The sequence below is a fragment of the Pteropus medius genome, unplaced genomic scaffold, assembly GCF_902729225.1.
Source record: "Pteropus medius unplaced genomic scaffold, Ma_sr-lr_union100, whole genome shotgun sequence".
Taxonomy (NCBI): Eukaryota; Metazoa; Chordata; class Mammalia; order Chiroptera; family Pteropodidae; genus Pteropus; species Pteropus medius.
In genome coordinates, this window is record NW_024342471.1 from 15,228,970 (window position 1) to 15,253,643 (window position 24,674).

General features: G+C 45.2%; 1 protein-coding gene across 2 annotated transcripts in view; it reads left to right on the forward strand.

Moving 5' to 3' along the window:
* TOX2 (TOX high mobility group box family member 2) overlaps positions 1 to 24,674 on the forward strand; it is a 120,813-nt gene that overhangs the window by 91,141 nt on the left and 4,998 nt on the right. For both annotated transcript variants that reach the window (XM_039864378.1, XM_039864379.1), the window contains 3 exons: positions 21,946 to 22,185; positions 23,600 to 23,827; positions 24,295 to 24,375. In XM_039864378.1, coding sequence (XP_039720312.1) covers positions 21,946 to 22,185; positions 23,600 to 23,827; positions 24,295 to 24,375 — 549 coding nt within the window. The remainder of the gene's footprint in view (positions 1 to 21,945; positions 22,186 to 23,599; positions 23,828 to 24,294; positions 24,376 to 24,674) is intronic.

The window sequence follows — 24,674 nt, forward strand, 5'->3', positions numbered from 1 at the left end:
CAGTGCTCACAGCTCCACCCCTGGGAAGATTTTCCGCCATGAATGTCTCTCAAATAGAGTGACCGCCCACTTTTGACTTGTACCCATGTAGAGAATTGACCTATCTGTAAATCATACTTGGGCCTTTTCTTTTTGTTTCAGCTGGTTGTACAAGAGGTCCCCCTCCCCAACACAGCCACAGGTTTGAGCTGAGGGAGGTGCATTGCTGTGACTGTGGTATGTGACATGAGAGTCTGGGCTCTCTCCCTGTTCAGCGTACTCATGCCTTCTGGTCCTGCTCGGGTTTGGTCCTAGATATGCCGTTTCCATCTGGGCCCATCTGATGCTATGACTTGGTTAGTTCAAGAGAACCCAGCTCTTAATGGGCAGTTCTAGCTGCATGGCCATTTGGTGGCCCCTCGTTGAGCATTTCGTCTCTGCTACAGCGCAGTAACACTCCAGGAGCTGTTTCTTGAAAGGAGTATAATTACATGCTGTAAGTGGTGTGGCTCCACTCAGAATTCTGGGAGCCTGCAAAGCAATTTGAAATGCCAAACTGCGTGTTCCTGCCGCGGACATGTCCAACACCATGGGCCCTGCTGGATGAGATGGCCTAAAGGTCAAGGCCCCTTGCATTGAAGCCTGGACTCTTATAGGACCCTTTCCTGTTCTGGGCCCCACTTAAAGCGGGCGCCATTCCCCATCACCCATATATGGGCTGAGCACATTCCTAGGGGTGAAACGTGTAATTCCCAGAATGCGATGAGGCCTGATAGGCCCTATGCTTCCCTTTTTTGCGGTAGAGAAAGCAAGATGCAGACGTTCACCTTTCACTTTAACTGTCCCCCTAGAAAAGTGCTCTGTGGTCTGTGCCCTGCCCTCTAGAGTATATGCTGGACTTGGGCATGTGCGCCACCTCTGGCTTATCCTGTCTGATCGGCAGGATGTCATCAATGTAATAGATCGGTGGGGTGCCCAGATAGCTTCAAACTATATTACAGCAGAGGGCAGGAGAGGTGGCACACCCTTGAGGCAAAATTGTAAATGAATATTATCGTCTACCCCACGTACATCTGGACATTTCTGATTCTCTTTTCTAATTGGTGTAGAAAGAAACATGTTTGCTGAATCGGTGGTCACATACCATGTATCCAAGGCCTTATTAATCTGCTCTAGCAATGACACCACATCTGGCACAGTAGCTGGACATTTTAATTTATTCTCTCGTGATTTGTCTTTTCTTTCACACTGTCCAGTCTTCCACTGGGGCATTTGTGAATTTTTATTTATTTAGTATAGCTCTTTATACATTAATAGTACCCTTTTTCTCATGTTCGTTGCAAATATTTATTCTCGGATTATTGTTTCCTTCTCATGTCATTTTTTCTTATGTTAATCCTTTTTTTTTTTTACATTTTCTGTGTACCAAAGCTAATCATGTTCTCTTTTCTGGTTCTGCCTTCAATGGGAAACTTAGAAAAGCCCTTCTCCAACAAAATACCACATTGGTTCTAATATTACTTTTTTCAAATGCTAGATGGTTACCTATATGATTTATTTAAAAAAATCCATCCTTTTCCCCACTGACTTGAGTTGTTACTATTATTATAAGCTAGAAAAATAGGCTCACAAGTTTCTGGGTTTTCTTTTCTATTCCATCATCTGATCTGTCTTTTCTCATGTGCTCACCGCACTTTCTAAATCCCTCTGGCTCCATAGTATGTTTTAATATCTAGCGATACAATTTTTCCAAAGTCCTTGCTCTTCTTCTCACTATTTGCTGACAAATCTCACCCATTTCTTTATTCAGGTGAGTTTTTAAGTCACTTTGATAAAACCATGGCTTTTTTATGTTGGAACTTTATTATTTCCACTAATTAAAATGGGTTGTTTTTCATATCATTACACTATTGAGTTGTTCCATTCAGAAACACGATGCGAATCTCCATTTATTTAAATAACTTAGTCTCTCTTTATAGTGTTTTATGTATGTGTATATACGTATGTGTATATATATGGATCTAACATATTTCTTATAAATCTTATTCTTTAGAATCTTATATTTTTGCATTGCTATTATGTTTAGAACTTTTTAAATTATGTTTTCTAACATAATTGTTTTTTGTGGGTAAGTAAGAAATTGGTATATTTCTTATATTTGTTTTTATCTGGCTGTCTCATATGCTAACTTCTTAGAACTTGAGGTTTGGGGGATTTCTAGAAATGCTATTGCATCTATAAAGAAGATGCTTTCCGGTGGTTGTAACACATTTCTTTTTGTTTCATTGCATTGAGTCTAACTTTCACTAAATAGTGATGATCAATGACCGGTGATCTTTGTCTCACCCTCAGTTTAATGGAAATGAAACTCACCCTTAGCATGAAGTCAGTTTTCTTCAGCATAGTTTTAAAAAAGATCCTTTATCTTTCAGTTTACTTATAATTTTTGTTGAGTTTTATCAAATGCCTATTAAGTATGCATTGAGATGATCCTATAGTTTTTCTTCCTTAGCATATTCGAGATGATGAATTTTATTAATAGATTCATCAGTATTATATTAATTAGACTTGGTCACGGTATACATGTATATGTACATGTTAAAACATACATTTTTTAAAAAATATGAGATGATTTAATGTACTATTCTTTTACTTGAAATTTTATTTTTTATAGTGAAATAGGTCTGTCGATTTTTTTACAACAAAGCTTTCTCATATTTCTGTACCAAAGTGCAAATTATACTATAATCTCCATAACCATTGTACAGATTATGCCATCTTCATAAAACAAATAGTTCATTACACTGAGGTCTATACAGTTATTACCATTGAATTGTATTTAGTATTATCATTTAATTTTTATAGGCTTTGTACCTGTAATGATCCCTATTCATATTCCTAAAGTTGTAGATTGTAGTATCTCTCTCTTTTCCTGCTCATCTTTACCAGAGCTTTATCCGCGTTATTGGTTGCTTTACTTGGTTTTATTCATTTTATTCGGCAAACTAATCATCAGAATTATGTTTTAATTCTATTACTTTTCTTTTTCCTTAATTTATTCATTTCTCTTTTTATGTTTAATAATCCCTTTTCCTGTAGATGTTTAAATTTTTCATTTTAGATTCTCTAGTTCATTTACTTTTATTGTTTATTGTTCAATAATAAAAAGTTAATGGCCGTACGTTTTTTTCCGAGTATGGCTTTAGCTGTATCCTATACATTTTTGCAATGAAGTAGTCTTACATCTTTTACTTTTGTCTTCCAAAAACATAGCTTTATTGGTTTTTCTAAAAATAGCATATGTTCATTGTAAAAAAATTAAACACAAGTAAATACAAAGAAGAAATAAAAGATGATTAAAACTGCACCAAACACAAATAACCATGACTAACCTAACCATTCGCTAAGTATCTTTTCAAGTCATATCTTTGTGAATTGTACACATATAATTTACATAAATGGGATTATAATGTGGCGCCTTGTCCTGTACTTTCTAGTCTGTTCTAGACCTGCCAGTTTTCTGCAACAGGATTTCCATGTGGATGTATTTCTGTGTCCATAGTTATAGGTCACGCCCTTATTTTTAGTGGTCGCGTCACAGTCCTTCGTCACAGTGGATGTTTCATTGTAAATATGAGCGGTGTTCTGTTGACAGACATTTAGGCTGTTTCTGACTTTTCCCTATTATAAAACGCTTGGGAGATTCGTTAGGAGTTGTGAAAATGAGTTTTTGAGGGTGCAGGTGTCAGCAGAGGGAGGAGAGGAGAGCTCTATCCTGGGCAAACTTCTTAACCCTCTGAGCTTCAGGCTTCTTTTCTGTAAAAAGGAGACTCGTCCTGGTGCCTGCCTCAGAGAAGGGATGTGAGAAAAAGTGAGGAGCCATTTTGGAGCCTTCAAAACTATTTCTGGCTTGTAGGGGCTCACAGCGGGGAAAGAGGTTACATATTCTTCTGACCTGGCCATGGAGGGGTGGGAACTCTAATTTTTAGGGGTGGAGCCAGCCTGGAATCTAAAATAGCCCGTAACTGAACAGCTGGACCTGCTTTGGCAACATCTGCCCTTAAACATCTGGGCAGCGTAGAATACCTTCCTCTATGTTCCTGACATTGTCTCAGAGCCAGATGTTCCCAGGCCCCTTCCGTCAACTAATTTGTGGCTGAGTAGCAGCAGGAACCTCCCCAGAACTGAGTCCTGTCTGTGCCTCGGACCTACTGTGTGACCTCAGAGCCAGTCCTTGCCCTCTCTGAGCCTTTCATCCCTGAACCCTTCCAGCCCAATCACCTGGAACTCTTCTGAGAGAGATAGAATATCCGAAGCTTTGCCTGCAGCCTCCAACCCTCTCCTGGGCATTTCAATCTCGGCTTAACCAGGGACTTCAATAGGCAACGCTTTTCTCGAGGGTTCATAAAAACATGTAAACATGGGTGAGGATACAAAATATTGAGCAGCAAGGCAGTAAAACACACCAGTATTTGTTGTGTTAATTGAATATTCATGAGCTGACTGTTTAAATTACAGTTCACAACTGTTGCCGGGCCTGATGAATAATTTAAACGAGGGTGGCCAAAGAGATTTCAACACTGCATTAGCCAACTGCTCAAGAACAGCTACAGAGACTTTATAATTAGCTCGGAATACCCTATAATAAATTCTTTGAAAGATGGTTTTAATTAGCAACGTGTGCTAATTCTGAATGTAGAGTGTTAAGCGTTAAGGGGGTGTGTAACCCTTCCCTTTCCTTGTGTTTCCCTCTCATGTGGGGTCCCACCACCTGCCAAGAACCTCTGCGCCATGCTGGGCCTGCCTCCTGAATCCCTCCCCGCGCCAGGCCCACTGCCCCATCTCAGCTCAGACACCCCCTGCCACGGCCTGGACCTGTGCAGAAGCCTCTGACCTGGTCTCCCAGCTTCTGTCTTTCTCCCTCTGTGTCATTCATGAGCTAGTTCATTCCCACTGGAGCAGCCAGTTCATTCTGAAATACGAGTCTGATTCTACTTCTGCTCCTTGTACAGCCCCTCAATTGGAGAAGCCCAGAAGAAGTGGCTTGTCAAAGTCATTCAGGTCTCCAGGGGCATAGCAGGACCAGCTGACTTCAGCCAGTCTGTAGGTGTGTGGAGATGGGAGAGGCATCACTGGCAGAAGGAACAGCATTAGCAAAGGCAAAGCAACAGGGGGTGTCTGAGCTGAGATGGGGCAGTGGGCCTGGAGCAGAGAGGGATTCAGGAGGCAGGCCCAGCGTGGCACAGAGGTTCTTGCAGCGTGCGGACTGGCCGTGAGGAGCAGGATGAGGAGAGGCATGAAGGAAGCCGGGGCCTGGCCACGCCATGTCAAATGCTTGAAGAGGGAGGGTGGAGGAGACAGATCCCACTTAGGGCCGTGGTACCCACTGGGTTGACCTGGAGCTTGGGGAGGCTGCCACTCTGGGGCCCCGAGCTCCCAGGCCTGCCTGGCTCGTCCCTTTAGCATCCGCTGAGTGCCTGCTCTGTGCCAGGCCTGGCGCTGGACGCCGGGGAAACAGCCCCAAGCATAGCAGATTCTCGCCTTCGTGAATGGAGCACACAACCAAAATCCTCTACACGTGCCAGTGAATGTATAATTGCAATCATGGCAAGGTCAATGAACAAATGACAAGGTGCCAAGAGAGGCAATCACCTTGGTTTAGGTAGGAGAGCTTCCTAGAGGTGGTGACATTTTTTGCTGAGTTCTGAAAAGAGATCAGGGGTTAGGGAGGTAAACTGAGTTCCAGGAGGAGGGAGCCGGGCCACCGGGGTATCAGAGCTGCCCCGTCCCCAGACAGTGCTGAGGACAGGGGTCTGTCTAGTAGGGTCATTGGCAGTGGCCTGGTGTATATCTGTGTGGGGGCAGGTGGGTTGGTAATAGGAGTGGAGCCTGGACTGGTGATGGGAAAGGGGTGTCTGTGTATGGGGACCTCATTGCTGGAAGGGAAATGACCCCCTTTTCTGAATCCAAACCCTGGCTCCGTGAGCAGGACATGGAGTTTCTCAGCTTCGGTTCATCGGGATTCACTCATGCACTTTTTAAATTCATTCTAGAAACGTTTATTGAGCCCCTACTATGTACCAAGCACTCTCCCAAGCCCTGAGCAAATGACAGTCCCTCATCCACCGAGCTTCCTTGCCAGTGGGATAAACCAAAAAATGAGAAAAAATAGTAAAATACAGCCTCCCTACCCCACAGATGCAGAAGCAAAGGATCCTGCCAGATAAGCAAATGCCCCTTTCCAGAATGTGGCTCAGCCCTAGTGCCGTGGGCAAGCGCATCAGGCCCCCTTTGAAATAGGAACTGAAGGTCAAAATCAGGAAGATGGAGGATTTGCAGCTCAACAGGTCCTTTTGGTTATCAGCCTCCTGTGACCAAGCACACTGGCTCCATCCACTTCCTCAGCCTCCCTGACCCCCGCCTCTGGCCTATGACTCAGGAGGAGACCTGCTGGGCTGTCCTCCTCTCACTGGCCACCAGGCTCCCCAGAGCCTGCAGGACCAGTCTTCATCCCCTGTGATCTGCCCCTTGGGGCTCCACTAGCCTTGTCCCTGCCTAGACCCCAGTGTACCCTGCGTCCTAGCAGCCCCCTGACACATGGGGACAACCGTCATGCTGATTCTGGACCTCAAGCTCACCTCTGGTTCTAATTTACTCAGCAGTTTCCTGGTGGTTTATCATTGTTTTTGTCCAGCAGTTTCCTCTCAACTCTTCACAGAGATACAGAAGAATTCAGAAGTAGTCGAAACAAAACGGATAAGCTGTGCCCTCTCCCTGTGTGGTGATAACAAAACCATTCCCTTTCCGGCACTCTGTCCCTGAGGGCCAGCCGAACCCTTCTGTCCTCAGTAGTAAAAAGAGCTCAGACTTTGGGGTCAGGGAGACCCGGGTTGGGATCCTGGCCCTGCTCCAGGTGAGCTGCAGACAGGGAGCAACTGACTTCACTTCTCTGGGACGCCATTTGCTTATCTGTAAAGTGGGAAGAGCAGCATCTACCTACCAGGGCTGTTGAAAGGCTTGCTTGAGACCAAAGCTGAGAACGTGGCTCATGAATGTCACAGCTGTGCTGTGGCACATCAGTTCTGCAGCTAAGGTCCCCATGGGGGCATCACTATGACAGGAGGCCCCGCCTTCCACAATTGCACGTTCCCCTTGGCCCCTGCCTACTGTCCCGCTTTTCGTCTCACGGTCCCAGCGAAGCTTGCAGGAGAGGTCACTGACCCTGGATGGCTGTATGTCCTCCCCTCCCATTCACTCTGGCCTCTACCTCCCCCTTGACTACGAAACTGCTCCACTTTGGGGCCTGGTGGCCTCCTTATTGTCAAGTCCCTTGGGCACATGCTGCCTTTATCATACTTGACACTTGGCTATATTAGACCAGCTGGGCCACCCCTTCTTCCGGAACCTCTCTCCCTCCTCTGCTCCCTCAGTGTGCCTGTGTGACCGTGATGCTCCTGCTGGCCTCAACTGCTCAGACCACCCTTTCCTGGCCTCCTTGCAGGCTCCTCCTGCATCTCCCTCTCTCTCTGCCTGATTCTCCGCTGTCGTGGCTGGGTACCACTGGTGGCCCCAGGTCAGTTTCCATCGCTGCATCCCTCGTCTAAGCACTAGGCCATGTAACGGACCATCCCCACCTATCCATGCCCAAGCTCGGCCTGTCCACAGCTGGCCACTCACCCTCACCTGGATGGTCATGTCCCTTCTCCCCTGTGACCAGCCTATGAATGTCATTGGTGATCTGGCGTCATCTTTGACCATCTGCCATGACCAGTCCCGAATCCTCTCCCATGGCATCACTCACGCCCATCTCACCTTCCACCTATCCGGATTCCGATGGCGTCTGTCACTTCTCACTCGGAAGCTCCACCTCCCACATAGCAGCCATGGCCGTTCTAAAATTCAAGTCACCGCTCTGCCTAAAACCCTTCTGGGTTCCCAGGGACCCTCGGGATAAAGTCCAGATGTCTTCACCTGGCATTCAAGGCCCTACCCAGCCCGGTCCTGCCTGGTTCTCTAACCTCATCTTTCTCCCTCTCCTCACCTGTCCCCATCATTCTTCACTCCAGCCAGACTGAGGCCTTTCCAGATCCCCCGTCTGCATCTAACAACCCCATGGTGGCCTACGGCTTTCCTTCCAGCATTCTTCATCCCTGTTACTACATATCGATGGGTGTGGAATTGATCGATATCTGTCTCCCACGGGTCAGGGACTGCACCTGCGGTATCCACTGGAGTCCTCAGTGCTTGGCACATAGCAGATGCTTAGTAAATACAGATATTTCTGCTATAATACGCTAGATACAGTCCTGAAAAGACTTCAAAATCCTAATATTAAGAGTTTGTGAGAAAAAAATGGAGCTGAGGCAAACCTCTCAAGGTCTAGGCAACTTCGTAACCAGAGCACCAACAGAAAACCGTGACAATCCTAATGCACGTTCCAGCGCAGTTAAAAAAAACAAACAAACGCACGTGTTAAATTCTTACTAATCTCTCAGTAAGAACTGGGAAGTTAGCTTGATGGGAGCGGGTGTAAAGACACCTCTTTGCTGCTGAGTTACAGAGACAAGGACGAGCACACAAAGATCGGGGAGAAGTGTGCACTTTCACACCACAAGTGCCCAGACAGGATGAGGGGAAGGAGGTGGTATGGAGGGGCAGGGGAAGAGCATGGATTCCTCCACTGCCTGCTGAGTTCAGCTGGACTAACATCCTCAAGAGGCTATTCCTTAGTGGCACAAAACAGTAACGTGCTGGAAGGGTCGCCTGTGCCTGAATGGGACTCCCCTGTGGTGTGACCTTCCCCTGTTCACCAGATAGTCAGTGTCCCAGGAACACAGGCTACAGTGGAGCACACTGAGCGGGCGTGTCTGTATTAATGGAGAGCGTGTTAATAGCGTGTGTCCCGGTGTGATGACGTGGTTGGATCACTCGTCTCTCTGTCCCGCTGGACTAGGGGGTCCTGCCTGAATGACTGGGCCTGTGCCTGCCTTCTTTGTGTCCCAGGGCCTGTGACTTACAGGTTGTTACCATGTGGGCCCTCTGTCTTTGATCACAGACCTCACCTTCTGCCCTCAAGAAACCAGGAATGTGCCATGTGGCACTTGGGAGTTACCCAAAAACACTTGCTGTCCATTAAGAGGCTTTTAGTTACCCAGGAAAAAGAAATGGGCTCTGTATTAGTCAGGGGTCTCCGGAGAAACAGAACCAGTAGGATATGTAGAGACATAGGTATAAGAGGAGATTTAATATAGGAATTGGCTCCCATAGTCACGGAGACTGAGAAGTCCCACGGTGTGCTGTCTGCAAGCTGGATTCAGTTCAAGTTCAAAGGCCAGAGAACTTGGAACTCTAATGTCCGAAAGCAGGAAAAGATGGATGTCCTAGCTTAGGAAGAGAGAATTTGCCCTTCCTCCCCCTTTTTGTTCTGTTGGGACCCTCGGTGGATTGGCCGGTGCACACAGTGGTGATGGCATCTTCCTTACTCAGGCTACTGATTTCTTCTAGAAACATCCTCCCAGACACACCCCAAAACAATGTTTTACCAGCCAGCTATTGGGCATCCCTTAGCTCAGTCAAGTTGACACATAAAATTAACAATCACAAGCTGTGAACCATGGCAAGAAGGGGTGGCTTTGGAAGATCACGAGGAGGTGACATGTACCCGACCTGGAGGTTGAGTAGACGTGGGAGGTGAAGGAAGGAACAGTCCAGGCAGATAATTCATTCAACGAACATTCACTGAACCTCTGCTATGTGTCAGGCGCTGTTCTGGGTGCTGGCAATACACCAGTGAACAAAACAAAACTCTTTGCCCATGTGGAACTTAATCCTAGCAGAGGGAGCAAAATAAGACTCAATGAACAAATAAATAAGTCATATAGTGTGTTCCCAGGTGATCAGTGCTTCGGAAAGAAAGGACAGCAGCACGAAAGGGGTTTTGAAAGCAGGAGTGGTGGGGGAGGGGCTGCTTGCAGGACTGGGCAGGGTGGTTGGGAAGACCTCATAGGAAAGGGGAGATTAAGACAAAGACTGGTGGAGTGAGGGGATGAGTGGGGTAGGTGATCCCCAAGTGTGGGAAGAACATACGATACTGAGGCAACAACTAACTTACAGGGGTTTCCCCCTCTGGCACTGTTGACATTTGGGGCTGGGTAATTCTCCGTTGTGGGGCTGTCCTGTGCATTGTAGGGTGTTTGGCAGCCGCCCTGGCTACTTTCCACTAGATGCCGGTAGCATCTCCCAGTTGTAACAACCAAAAATGGCTCTAAATATTGCCAAATGTCCCCTCGGGGGGAAAAATCGCACTAGGCTAGAGGTGGAAGATGTTTGCGTGTTTAAGGGACAGCAAGAAGGTGAATTCTGATGGGGAGGGGCGGTAGAGGGCGGAGCAGCAGGAGGAGAAGGCCAGAGAGGTACCAGGTGGTGGCGTGGTGGTTCCAGGGGCCTGTTGTGTAGTGAGGACTTAGGCTTCTACTCGAAGTGAAGTGGGGAGCTAGTACAGGTTCTGAGCAGAGGAGTAAGGGCCTGCATCCCAGAGACGGGAAGCCTAAGGACCACAACCCTCATCCCAACCTGAACAGAAATCTCACACCCCAAGCCTGGCAATTGCAGTGTCTCAGTGCCCAGTGTTTGCAAATCTTTCTTCAAAGACAAAACCAGCCCAAAGGGGACAAATTGCTTTGCATTTACATCCTTCCCTGCTGGTGCCTTCATATTCATAACAGGATGATCAGTGTAACCAGGAATGGGGCTGTTGCTTTAAAGGATAAATTAGCCTGACTCTTAACTCAATAATTAAAACTGTGATGGTGCTCGGCCTGCAGGGATAATGTACTATTATTATAGTCATTTGTTTCAATTAAATGCTTACTGATTTTACAATAGCAGCTGGGCACCTGTGCACTATAGCTATTACTCTAAACAAGACATCTCACATTTCAGGAGAAATTTGTCAGCGTGCAAAGGATCTCTCACCAAGCATGAAAGTTTATTAGAAATACTTACTGACAAGGATTCCGGGTGAGGGGCAGGCATTGGGGAAGGTTTTCTATTGGCTTTCTTTTCTTCTCTATCGTGCTGGATTTTTTTTTTTTTTCTGAAAGGAAATAATTTTTAAATAGTTGACTCTTAAAGCCTCAGAGAGCAGTGTGCCCTAGGAAGGTTGGCATCGGTGGGGGTGAGAGCTTAGGTTGTAACTTCCCACATCATTGATTTTGGGGTGTGGTAGACTGAATAATGCCCCCCCCAAGATGGCCATGTCTTAATCCAGAGGCTGTGAGTATGTCACCTTACATAGCGAAAGAGATTGTGCAAATGTGATTAATTTAAAATTCTTGAGATGGGGAGATCATTCTGGATTATTTGAGTGGCTCCAATGTTGTAACCACAAGTCTTCATAAGAGGGGGGTTGGAGGGGGCAACACCTGGAATAGCTGATGTGACAATGGAAGCAGAGAGAGAAAAGGCCATGTGATGCGGGGCCATGAGACAAGAAATAAGGACAGCATCTATCCAAAAAAAAAAAAAATAGTAAGGAGACAGATTCTCCCTGGAGGCTCCAGAGGGAACCAGCCCTGTCAATACCTTGTCGTTAGCCCAGGGGGACTGATTTTGGATTTCTGGCCTCCAGAACTGTAAGATAATGAGTTTGTGTTCAAGCCTGTGGTAATTTGTTACAGCAGCGATAGGAAATAATACACAGATCTCTGCTACTTCTCAGAGTCCTGAGACAGTTTTCCTCAGGGAGGTGGTTCTGCTGCAGATCCCAGGACTACGGGGCAGCTAGCAGCATGGACCTGGGCCGTCCCCTCAGCACCTGCAGGCACAGTGCCGCCACCTCTGCCAACACACCAGCCCTCTTAAGTCCTCACCTCCAATGCCCCTTTACCCTCATCTCCCACCCTTCCTGATACTCTGGCTATGCCAGGCTCTGGGCAGCTTGCAAAGCTCATCATGCCACTTGTATTAGTCAACGTTTTCTAGAGAAACAGAACCAATACTTTAAATAGATGTTAGATGATAGATGATAGATAGATAGATAGATAGATAGATAGATAGATAGATAGATAGACTGATAGATAATTAGAAGAAATTGGCTCTCATGATAATGGAGGCTGAGGAATCCCAAGATCTGTAGTCAGCAAGCTGGAGACCCAGGAGAGCCAATGGTGTAGTTCCAGCCTGAGGGGAGGAGAAGACCAGTGTCCCAGAAGTCAAGCAGAAGTTCCTCTTACTCAGCCTTTTCGTTCTAATCAGGCCTTCAACTGCTTGGGTGAGGCCCACCCACGTTGGGAAGGACAATCTGCTTTACTCAGTCCACAGATTCAAATGTTAATCATATCCAGAAACACCCTCATAGACACACCAAGAATAATGTTTGACGAAATGACTGGGCACCCCGTGGCCTGGTCAAGTTGACATAAAATTAACCATCACCCAGCTCCATGCCCCTGTGCCCTTGCATATGCAGTTCAGTTTCTGTCCTTGGGAATGCCCTCCACATACTCCCCACCCTCGTATTCTGCAAACTCCCCTTTAAGAGTCAGCTCAGAGTCTTCTCCTGTGGAAAGGCTCTCTGGCTCTCCAGGCACTGGAGGGTCCCCTTCTCTGCTCCCCTGAGCCCAGGTCCCTCTGCATACCTGTGCTGCTGCACCGCTTAAAAATATGTAGGGATGTGTCTGCCTCCCCCATCAGATTACAAACTCTGGATGGAGAGTTTTTACTCTGCTATTTACCTCCTGCATCTAGCCCAGGGTCTCAGACATAGCAGCTCTCAGGGAATATTGAATGAATGAATGAATGAATGAATGAATGAATGAATAACAGGAGCAGGCTTGGGGACCTGGGAGGATTAGAGAAGTACAATGACCACAGAGGAAAGGGCAGCTCAAGGCAGAAGCCCGGTTTAGGACAGGAGAAGGAGTCTCAAGACAGCAATGGAAGCTCAGTCAGAGGACAGTGGCCAACTGTCTGACACAAGTCCAGGGCTTTCTGATTTTAAAGGGTCAGAGCAAGAGCCCAGCTGGTGGCCAGGGCAGGATGGGTGGGCTGGTGGCAGAGTGCCTGAGGATGTGGGAACCAGATGGACCTTGATTTGAATCCCAGTTCCAAATGAGGTTACTTCCCTTTCTGAGCCCCAGCTTCTTCATCTGTAAACTGCTAATGATAAACACACCTTCCTCCCACAACTGGGTGAGAATTAGATGTGGTCAGAAGGTCAGTGCCCAGCAGATGGTAACTGCCAAATAAAGGGTAGCATTCAAGTAACACAGGGGTTAGCAATCTATGGCTACAGGCAAAATCTGGCCCTCTGCTTGTTTTTGTAAATAAAGTTTTATTAGGACACAGCCACACTCCTTCATTTTCATATTGCCTATGGCTGCTTTTGTGCTACAACCACAGAGTAGTTATGACAGAGACCACCTGGCCCGCAAAACCTAAAATATTTAATATCTGGCCCTTTATAGAAGTTTGCCAATTCCTGACCTAATGTAACAAATGTTTGTGGAGCACCCCTGTGCTGTACCTTGCACTGTGATTTTTACTGTCATTGGAGCTTTCCTCCTGGTTTCTCTCTTCTTTAATATTCCAAAAACTTCCATCGTGTCTGATCTCTTCTTAGCCCATTTGAGATTCGATTCAAATTCACACCTTGAGCAAATTCATGACAGGATGAAGGAAAAAGAAACCGTCTAGTGTTGAACACCTACTGTGTGCCAGGCTCTGTACAAATTATCTTTTCGTTGGGTCCTCACCGTCACCCATGACAGCAGGTTCATTACTTTCCACCTGTGTTAGAGCCATTGAGATCTGTGTTGGTGCAACGAAGAAATTTCAGTCTTGGAAGACAGTCAGAATTCTGACTTTTCCACACCTTAGCTGTGTGACCTTGGGAAAATCTCTTAACGTCACTGAATTTCAGTGTCTTTATTGTAAAACGGGGGTGATAAGAATGTTTATGTCAAAGATTTGTTCATGAAGCTCCTAAACAAATTCGTTCATGAGTACTCCCTGAGTATAATAGTATTATTACTGTCGTTATCATCCTCTATAAAGCAGGAATGTTATTATCTTTTAGGAAGGGCTACTCTGAAACGGTGGGAGAGATTGTAAAATGCTCATCAGTGGTTTGTTAACTCTCCTTTGGGCTCTGATTGTGCTTGGAAGTTAAGGAGAAATTCCTGGACCCTCTGAAACCGAGGCAGAGGCTTCAAGGAGAGAATACAATGACATTCAGATTCCCGGGTGAAGTGTGAGGCTGTGTTTAATGACACCTCGTCCCTGCGGGGAAGCAGGGCGGGGTGTTAATTCTCTGAATCAGCAGAAGGCAGGAAGGAGAAAGGTGCCGTTTCTTCTTCTCTCCCCACTGTGTGGGGGTACCCTGCGCACCTGGGCTGCTCTCCACAGAGATTGCAGATGGGAATTTGTGAAAAACACCTTTGTGTTCCTGCAGCCCTGAGAATCTATTAAGCCAGGCGAACCTAATTATGTTCGCAGCAGAGCCTCGTTACTGTTTCCTTCCTGGAGAGGGTGCAGACGTGGCTCCTGGAAGCGTTCCTATGTTTCCATGGGAAAAGCAGGAGGCTCGGTTCATTTGGTTACCAGACACCTCGTAAGTACCAGCTGTACGCCAGGCCACCTGCCTGGGGCTGAGGAGGCATTTTCTGTGTCTCTGCACATAAGCAGATGCTTGGTACCCACCGTAGAGAGCCCTGGGAAAGGCACGGGAGGGTGTGGCCAGAGGAAGGAAGAAGGAGGAGGAGGAGAGAGCAGTCAGGGAAAGCTTCTCTGAGGAGGTGACATTTCCAGTGAGTCTCAAAGGACAATGACATGGAGGAAAGGACCAGAGAGCCACAGGAGGGAAAGGCTTCATTCTAGAGAGAAGCCCCCATGTCCCCGGGGAGCTCTGGGGAGGGGCCTGAGAGGTCAGAATGAGAGCGAGGGCACGGACCTTCGTGGGGCGTTTTGCAAGCCTAGGATAATGCGAGCAGGCCCCAGGGGAGCCACGGAAAGGTTCTGAGCAGAGAGGAGACATTTTACACTCCAGGAGGGTCACTCCAGTGGCCAGCATGGCACCTAGACTCAAGGAATCCAGGCTGGAGGCTGAGAGAGGGCTGGCGTCTTAATTTGGGATTTCCCTAAATCAGACCCTGACATAAAGGTTTGGGTACAAATAGGAAGTGCTGTGAAGCAAGAAGGGACGTGGCACTAGAAGGAAAGAAAGCCAGTAAAGGGCGGGTCGACGAGTTGTAACCACTATGGCAACTGGAACACAGTCCTGCCGCGGACCCTCTGGGAGGCATATGGCATGCAACTCAGCACTGTCCCGCTGAGGGGAGAGGAAGCCAAGGTTTTGTCCACAAAGTCCTGTCCCTCACTGGTTGAAGGTCACTCCTGGGGCCTTAATTGCTCAGCATTCCAGGCAGGGAGACGCAGGAAGCCATCCGTAGGTGTAGTCACCCTCTGCAGAGTGTGGGGGCCCCCAAATAAGCCAAGGGCAAATGAAGGTGAAGGAAACTCAAAAAGATACAGAGAAGATTGAGTCTTATTTGGCTCATAAACTCATAGGAGATTGTCGAGTCCACGGGGAATGACTATGTCCTATCCTGAGTCTGATTCTGAGAAAGAAATATTCAACCAATGGGACATTTCTTCCTATCTGTACCAATTCTGCCTCATTCTGTTGCCATACCCAACTCGCATTCCATCACATTCTCAAGAAAAGAGGCCAGTGGGGAGTTTTGCCTACCAGGTGCGGCCTCCTTCCCTCCCTTCCTTTTTCCATCCTTCAAGAAATATTTTTAAAGCACCAACCTGCTGCGTTTAAGGCACTACCAAAGGCATTGGGGATACACAAGTGGACAAGATAGGCCTCTACTCACGAAGCTTCCAGAGGGGAAGAGCGGCAATCAATAGAAAACCGAACAAAATAAGTGTAGCTTGAAATTACGAAGAAAACAAACAATATGATGATAGAAAGTAATGATAGTGAGTTAGTTTTTTTTCGACAAGGTGGTCAGGGAAGGCTTCTTGAGGAGGTGACATTCAAGTTAAGAACTGAACAGTGAGGATCCACATGCAGGACCCAAGGGGAAGAATGCTCCCAGCTGAGGGAAGTGCAGGCACAGAAGCCTGAGGCAGGGGTGGCCTTTGTGTGTTGGATGATCTGAACGAAGGAAGTCAGGCTGAGCCAGAGTGCAGTACGCGATGGGGACTGTACAATAGGGGCCGGAGACTTAGATTGGGGTCCAATGATGCAGGGCCTAGAAAACTGTGGTGAGTGGACTGGATTTTACTCTAAGGGGGATCAGGAAGCCAATGAAGAATCTTAAGGAGGGGAGTAGCATGGTCTGATAGACATACTTTACAGATCCCTTTGGAGGTGGTATGGGCAATAGATTGGTGTTTATGAAGGCGGGGAGACAGTGGAGGCGGGGAGACGAGGCAGAGAAATAAGAAAAGAGACGACCATGGCTTGGGAGGAAGAGGCATAGGAGGGATTTAGGAATCATTGTAGAGGCAAAGCCAACAGTGGTGTGTGTCTGGGGCTGCAGGGAGGGAGGAATAGGAGGTTAGTGTTTAAATGGTACCAAGTTTCAGTTTTGTAAGATGAAGAGAGCCCTGGAGATGGGCGGTGGTCGTGGTGGCACAATAACGTGAATGTACTTAATGCCACTGAAGTGTGTACTTAAAAATGGTGAAGGTGGTCAATTTTACGTTACGTATATTTTACCACGATTTAAAAAAAATTTTAATGATAAAAAATAAGTTGCACTGATGTCGTTTTTCTACAGCTTACAAAGTTATTAAATAGCCTGGTCAAAGACAAAAGCAAACATTCCTCTAGAAACAGATAACCCGAAGTCCTCTAGGCAATTCCCAGCAGTCCACTGAAAGGACACTCCTTTGCCCATTTCAAAGTCTTTAAAATTTTTCTTGCAGCATAAATGTCTTCTTGTGCATATGGAAAAGTTCTTCATAATAAATATCTTGGAGTAGAATTTTTAGGTTATAAGATATACACATCTTCAACAAACTGGGTATTGTCAAATTGCTTTCTAAAATGTTTAATTAGTTCACACTCCCAACAGCAATATAAATAGAAACCCAAATGGCCGGTAAACCTATGAAAAAGTATTCAGCCTCTCTAGTAATCAGGACAGTGTGAATCAGAACAACTGTGAGAGCATTTCACACTTTGCAGACTTGCAAAAATTCAAAAGCCTTCCACTATTAAGTTTTGGCAATATATTAAATTACTGAGTCAGGAATATCTGGTTGAAGAATTCCAAAGCAGGCAGCTGAAAAGAAAAAAAAAACATATAAAACAAGCCCTAAACACTGAGCCCCAAGGTCATTTTGCCCTTGAGAAAATAATGTCAGATTCTTGTTGAGGATTTATGGAAGGAAGAGTGTGTACATACTGATAGAAAGAGGGATGTTTAGATTTGAAAACTTTCTACCCTTTTTGGGGGGAGGAGTTAAAAATTTTTCCAGCTTCGTTGAGATATTACTGACATATAACACACGGAAGTTTAAGATATACAATGTGATGATTTGGTACGTGCATACATTGTGATGTGATAGCCACAGTAAGGTTAGTTAACACATCCTTTGCCTCACATAATTAATTACCTTTGTGTGTGTGCGGTGATAACTTTTAAGATCTACACTCCTAGAACTTTCAAGTACATAATACAGTATTGTTAATTATCGTCACCATGCTGTCCATCATTAGATCCCTAGAACTTAACCATCATAGAGCTGGAAGTCTGTACCCTTTGACCACCTCCACCCACGTTGCCCACCTCTCTGGCCCTGGCAACCACCATTTTACTCTCTATTTCTTTGAATTCAATTATTTAGATCCCACTTATGAGTGAGAACATATAGTACTTGTCTTTCTCAGTCTGACTTACTTCACTTAGCATAATGTCCACCCATATTGTCACAAAAGGCAGGATTTCCTTCTCTTTCGTGGCTAAATAAATTGTGTATGTAACACCACATTTTCCTTATTTGTTCATCTGTTCAAAGACACTTGTTTCCATGTCTTGGCCATGGTAAATAACGCTGCAGTGAACGGGAGGGTGCAGATACCTCTTCGAGGTAGTGATTTTATTTCTTTTGGATAAATGCTGAGCAGTGGGATTGCTGGATCATATGGTAGTTCTATTTTTAGTTTTTTTGAGGAACTTTCATACTGTTTTCCATAGTGGCTGCATCAATTTACATTCCCACTTTCCTCACACCTTTGCCAACACGTTATCTCGTCTTTTTGATAATAGCTATTCTAACAGGTGCGAGTTGATAGTTTCGATTTGCATTTCCCTGATGATTAGTGATGTTGAACACCCTATCATACGCCTGCTAGCCATCTGTCTGTCTTCAAAATGTCTATTCAATTCCTTTGCCTGTTTTTTAATTGAATTGCTTGTAAAACCCTCTACTCTTTAAAACGGTTCCCTGTTCCTCAAGTTTCTTTATGATTAACATAATAATCAATTATATATTTCCCAATATATTGTATTAAGAACTCAGAACCAAAAATCTACCTATATGCTGTTTATACGATGCCCACTTAAAGCAAAGCAGGACAAAAATAAAACAGCGGAAAAATAAAGGGCGTAATGATGATCAGAGATAAAGGAGGATTTAAGACAGAAACATCAACTGAGGCAAAGATGCTTTTTTATATATAAAAAAAGGAGAAGCCATAATGAAAATATCACATTCTGGGACATTTATGGGGAGGAATAATTTCAAATCAATATATATGAAGAATCTGATGGCAACACAATAGCCATGGGAGGCTTTAACTCATTTTTCTCGAGATTTCACAGCTAAAGTAGTCAAAACAGTTTAGTGAACAGACACATAGAGAAATGTGTATGATACAGAGTAAACATTATCTCAGATGTACATGAAAGTTTTATAAAAATGCATTATATCCTAAGCCATAATGAAAACCTCAATGCCAAAAATATAAAGTTCTAGGAGTCGTGTCCTCAGGCCACAATAACAAAAGGATACATTAAATAAAGACTCTTTTCCAAATAACTTTAGGATGAAAAAAGAAAATCAAATCTTCGGTGTGGAATATTTTTAAAATATTTATATCAGGCAGCTAAAATCTACCTCAGGGGGAAAAAATCATAGTTATGGAACAGGGTCTCTCAACCTCAGCACTATTGACATTTCGGGGTACATAATTCTTTTGGGGGGGGTGTCCTGTTAATTGTAGGGTGTTTAGCAGTATCCCTGGCCTCCACTCACTGAATGCCAATAGCATGCCCGCCACCCCCACGCACCAGTTGTGAAAAACAAAAATGTCTTCAGACGTTGCCAAATGTCTCCTACCTGGCAAAATGGTCTTGTTTGAATCCCTGCCCTAGATCTTTCCAGTACTAAAAAAGCAGCTGTGAAACATAGTTAAATTCGAAAAGCTAGATAAAAGAAACACATGATACCTGAGGGTCCACATTAATGGAGAGGAAAGAAGTCAATTAATTAATGAATAATTAATTTAATTAATGATTAGAAGAGTTGTTGAATTGATTTTTTAAATATAAGAACCGGTCCTTTGGATAGACAGTTAAAAATATATAGACTTTTGAGAAAGAAAATTTTGAAAGCAACATACATTCAGAATATTATAATTATGAATAGGAATTTGACTACAAAAACCATTGAGGAAGTTAAAAATATGATAATATCCCAGTTATTATATTCCCATATTATCCTACAGTTATAAGCTATTAGTGTCAAAATCTGGATAAAGTAGGAAATCTTCTAAATATATATATAATTTACCCAAACTAACTCAAGAGAACATGGAAATTAAAACAGACCTATTAGCCATGGAAAATCAATCTTTCAAAATGCACTGAGCCTCAGGTCGTTTTATATCTAAACTCATTTATCTAAGGAAAACATAATTTTTATGTTTTTACTGGTCCAGGGCATAAAGAAAAAAGGAAGCATCTCAGTTTTTTTTTTTCCTAAAGCTGACCATAAACACAAACACCAACATTTGACAACAATAACCCTAAAAAATGGAAACTGAGGGAGACATAAAAAACAAAGTTCTTTGGAACTGAAGACATGCCAGATGAATTCAAACACACACACACACACACACACACACACACACACACACACACACACACACACACAGGCAAAGATAGCAATGTTAATATCAGACTCCACCGAATTCAAGGCAAAAATGAGACACTTTATAATAATATTAAAGTTCACTCCACAATGAAGCAATAATTGCCAGTATTCTTTTTTGCAATAAAAAACAACATCAAATTCCCAAAACAAATCTTTAAGCATTAAAGGGAGATTTCGATGGAAGCAACCTAGTTGTAGCAATCTAGACAGTCTGTGTTAGATTCAAGAGCCAGAAAGTACGAAAGGAATCGAAATGATATAGTCACCACTGATCAAACAGATCTGTGTTGTACTCCTGTATTAATCTGCAAACACAGCTTACCCTTTGCCTTTAAGTACTATGGATTATGTACACACTTTAAACACATTTGGGTTCCCAAGGAAACCTTAACCAAAAGTGCCGATAGTACAGACCATATTCTGTGACCTCTTTTGTTACTAGAAATTAGTAGCAAAAAGGAAAATAAACAAATAAACAAAATTAACCTCTTAGAAATTTCGAAACTCCTGTTAACTCTTGGGTAAAAGAAGAAATTTAAATTGCAATTAAAAATATATACATAAAAAAGAAAAATAACCCAAATCTTACATGATGAAGTTTACGAAAAATGTTAAAAAGGCAGGCTCAATGGAAAATTCATAGCATGAAACGTATTTCTAAAAATCAAGAATGAAAATAATGAATTAAAAAGGCAACTCAAACGGAGGGGGAGGTAACGATAATAAATCGTTAAAAATCAGAGGAAGAGATTAATAAAGATAAGATTAGACATTAAAGAAATAGGAAACGTGATGAACAAATTGGAGATCTGATTCTTTTGAGGAGAAAAAAAAATCCCACATAATAGAATAGACAACCCATGAGCTTGCCTAATGAAGAAAAAGTGAGAGCAAAAACAGATACTCAACAAGAGAAATGAGAAAGGGAAAATAACCACAGATGCAGAGGAAATGAAAATAATTGTGAGTATGCGCATCGGTGTGTCTCATTGAACAGCGTGTGTATATATGTGTTTATGTGAAGAGGACGCACTATTCTAAATACGTGTTTAGTATGACAAATGGCTATCTGTAAAAATCAGGGGCTTTTTGATATTCCTAAAATAGCCACTTAGAAAATATAATAGGGAACAGTTAAGAAAATTACTGACCTATAGGAAGAAAAGTGCCAAGTTTTATTAAGGGATTTATGAATTCTAAGTATTTAATAAACCCTTAGACAGTATAGGGCTTATTATGTGCCAGGCACATTTAATCTTTAACAACCATAGAAGGTAGGTTTAATTATTACCTACCTGCATGTTTCAGATGAAGACACTGAGGCACAGAGAAGTTAAGTAACTTGGCCAAAGTTACCCAGCTTATAAGTGGCTGAACCAAGATCCAAAACACAGCCAGCTTCCAGCATCCGTGCCCTTTGCTATCATGCTGCATAGTGAGTAAATGTGTGTCAGGAAAGAAGCCTGAGCATCATAACATGATCCATTCGCAGCTGGACTGAGTTGTCCGGCAAGAGCTGAAATGCTGACCATCTGTCTAGGGTGAATGTCAATGGCATGGCAAACTCTCAAGGAGCCATGGGCCCCCCCACTGCGTCACCAAATCATGCAGGGGTCAGACTAGCACAGACTGTCACCTATCAGGGACCCATGGGCAAACAGCAGATCAGAGTGGAGCTGGCCGCCCTCCGCTTTTCATCTGCATACCCCTCCTCTGGGTCCCGTATGTGGATGTCATGCTGTGGCAGGGCGGGTCCTTTCTAACTCAAAACGCCCTGCCCTTCTCTTTTAGATCCAGGAGATGGTCCACTCGGAAGTTGCCGCCTATGACTCTGGCCGGCCAGGGACCCTCCTGGGCCGCCCAGCAATGCTGGCCAGCCACATGAGCGCCCTCAGCCAGTCCCAGCTCATTTCTCAGATGGGTATCCGAAGCGGCATTGCCCACAGCTCCCCGTCGCCCCCAGGGAGCAAGTCAGCGACCCCGTCTCCCTCCAGCTCGACTCAGGAGGAGGAAACGGAAGCACATTTCAAGGTACGGAGGGTGGAGATGCAAAGCCTTAAGATGTCCTCCCATCAGCCGAAGGACAGGCCCTGTGTGGAAATGGGCGTCGTCTACCTGTAGAAAAGACTAGAAGAGTTCATAACTGTACCTTTGCTGGAGAAAAAAGGAAGGATGGGGGAGAAAATGATCAAGTCTTATTTCTGAATGGCCAGTGGGTCATTTCAGTGGTACCGATGACATTGGCAAGATCCTCAGGGTCACGTCTCATGGTTATCATGGCCTTGTAGGAGAAAATAGTCTGACAAAAATGTATGGTCCAGTAGAGGGCAGCACTGATCTTAAGATGGGGAACTAAAGATGACCCCACCCCAACCCTGGAGACTAGGCTCGCCCAGCATCCCTGGAGCTGGACTGGTCCTTCCTCTCCAATCACACGTCAGGACAGAGCTCGCCAGTTGTCCAGGCTCCGGCCCTTTCTTGGCACTGCCTCCAAGTCTCCCTCCCTCTTGGAGAGTGTCTTGTTTAACTGGGGCAGAAAACAGAGGCCCAGAAGGGCCAGGGATGGAGGTGCTTGCCAGGAGTCTCCCGGTGAGCTAGTGGCAGAATCAAGACTTGATCCCACATCTCCTGCCTCCTTTTTTTTTTTTTTTTTTTCATAAGGCCTCACACTCCCGTGGTGGCCCCGCAGAGGCCTGGGCTGTTACCATGGCACCCATGCCATGGAGCAGAGACCCTGACCTCCTGGCTGGAATGGGTGCCTCTGGGTCCTGGTCCAGCTCCATCCTCACAATAACTTCATCTCTACCATAGGCCAGGCAGGGTGGTTTTTCTTTTTTCTTTTCTTTTCTTTTCTTTTTTTTTTTTGGTTGATGGGGAAACTGAGGCACAGAGAGGTTAAGTAACTGTTTTGATTCATTCTCCATTATTGATTAGAAGATTTTATACTCTGTAAAGGTTAACTTGGGAAAAGTGATAAAGATGTAAATGATTTTTGTCTCATTACAAGGCAAATTAGTTTGTCCCTATAGAGGTGCAAATGACTGCTGTCCAGTAGAAAACATTAAATTAAGCCCCCAAAGAGATCATTTTATTGCTCTATAGGGCATTAACCAGTTTCTCTTTCTCTTGTATTTCTTTGGATCAACTTTACCATCATGCTGATTGTCATTAATGAGTTAAACAAAAAACCCAGGGGGTGTGTGTGTGTGTGTGTGTGTGTGTGTGTCTGTCTGTCTGTCTGTCTGTCTGTCTAGCCATTGCTTCCTCCACCTAGAAAGTGGCTATGCCAACAGCGTTGGAGCCTGGCATATTGGCCAGCCCCCAGTCATTGTCTGTATGTGAACGGGGCCTGACAAAGCTGGGGTGGGCCTGCCGAGGACAGTCCAGCTCTGCCTGGAGGAGGCCCTGGGCTTTTCAGATTTTCTGACTCCTCCCACCTGGGCAGATGTCAGGAGAGAAGAGACCCTCAACTGACCCAGGAAAAAAGGCCAAGAACCCAAAGAAGAAGAAGAAGAAGGACCCCAATGAGCCGCAGAAGCCAGTGTCGGCCTACGCCCTTTTCTTCAGAGACACTCAGGCCGCCATCAAGGGACAGAACCCCAGCGCCACCTTCGGGGATGTGTCCAAAATTGTGGCCTCCATGTGGGACAGCCTGGGAGAGGAACAGAAGCAGGTGAGTCTCCGTCCCTTTTCGGGCCATCCCCTGGGGCTTTGAGGTCCTGGAGACAATGACAGACTCGGAGGGTGTGGACCTGGGCCCAGCCTCTGGAACTAAAGGCTCCCGCAGAGGTCTTTATGGGGCTCAGTGTGCCCATCTGCAAGCTGAGAAGTGAGGTCCCTTCCAGTTCTGTCTTCCAACTGTGCTCACTAGCATCCTAACCGTCTGGACCTCTGCTCCCTCATGTCATACAAGAGCATCCCCGTTTATCTTGTCTTTCCAACTCTCAAAGTCTGGGGTTTAGACTAGAGCTTTCGTATCCCACTGACCATATGCCTGAGTCCCCCATCAAGGGCCTCCAGGGGGAACAGGGAGCAGAACTAGGTCACGGGCAAATGCAGTGAATGGCAGCTCCCAGTTATATGACCTTGGGCTGACCACCTAAGCTCTCCGCAATGCTGCCCATATCTTGGGTCTTTCAGGCCTACAAGAGGAAGACCGAAGCAGCAAAGAAGGAATATCTGAAGGCCCTGGCAGCCTACAGGGCGAGCCTCGTCTCCAAGGTAACACCTGGATCCTAGGCACAGCCCCATAAGAGTGGGGCCACTTGAGGGATGGAGCAGGAACTAAGCCCAGGGGATGGTCAACACCATAGGTCTTGGAAAGGATGGATGGATACAGCCACTGTGGTCCCTTCTCCAGGGCACCTACTGTGTGCCCGGTGCACGCTGGCCACTTTATATGCATCATATTTCATTCAGTGCTTCCAACAAGAACCGAGGACTCAGAGGAGTTAAGCAACTTGCCTGACATTATCCAGCATGTTAGCTGGCTGCAGTAGGATGCAAACCCAGTTTTGCCT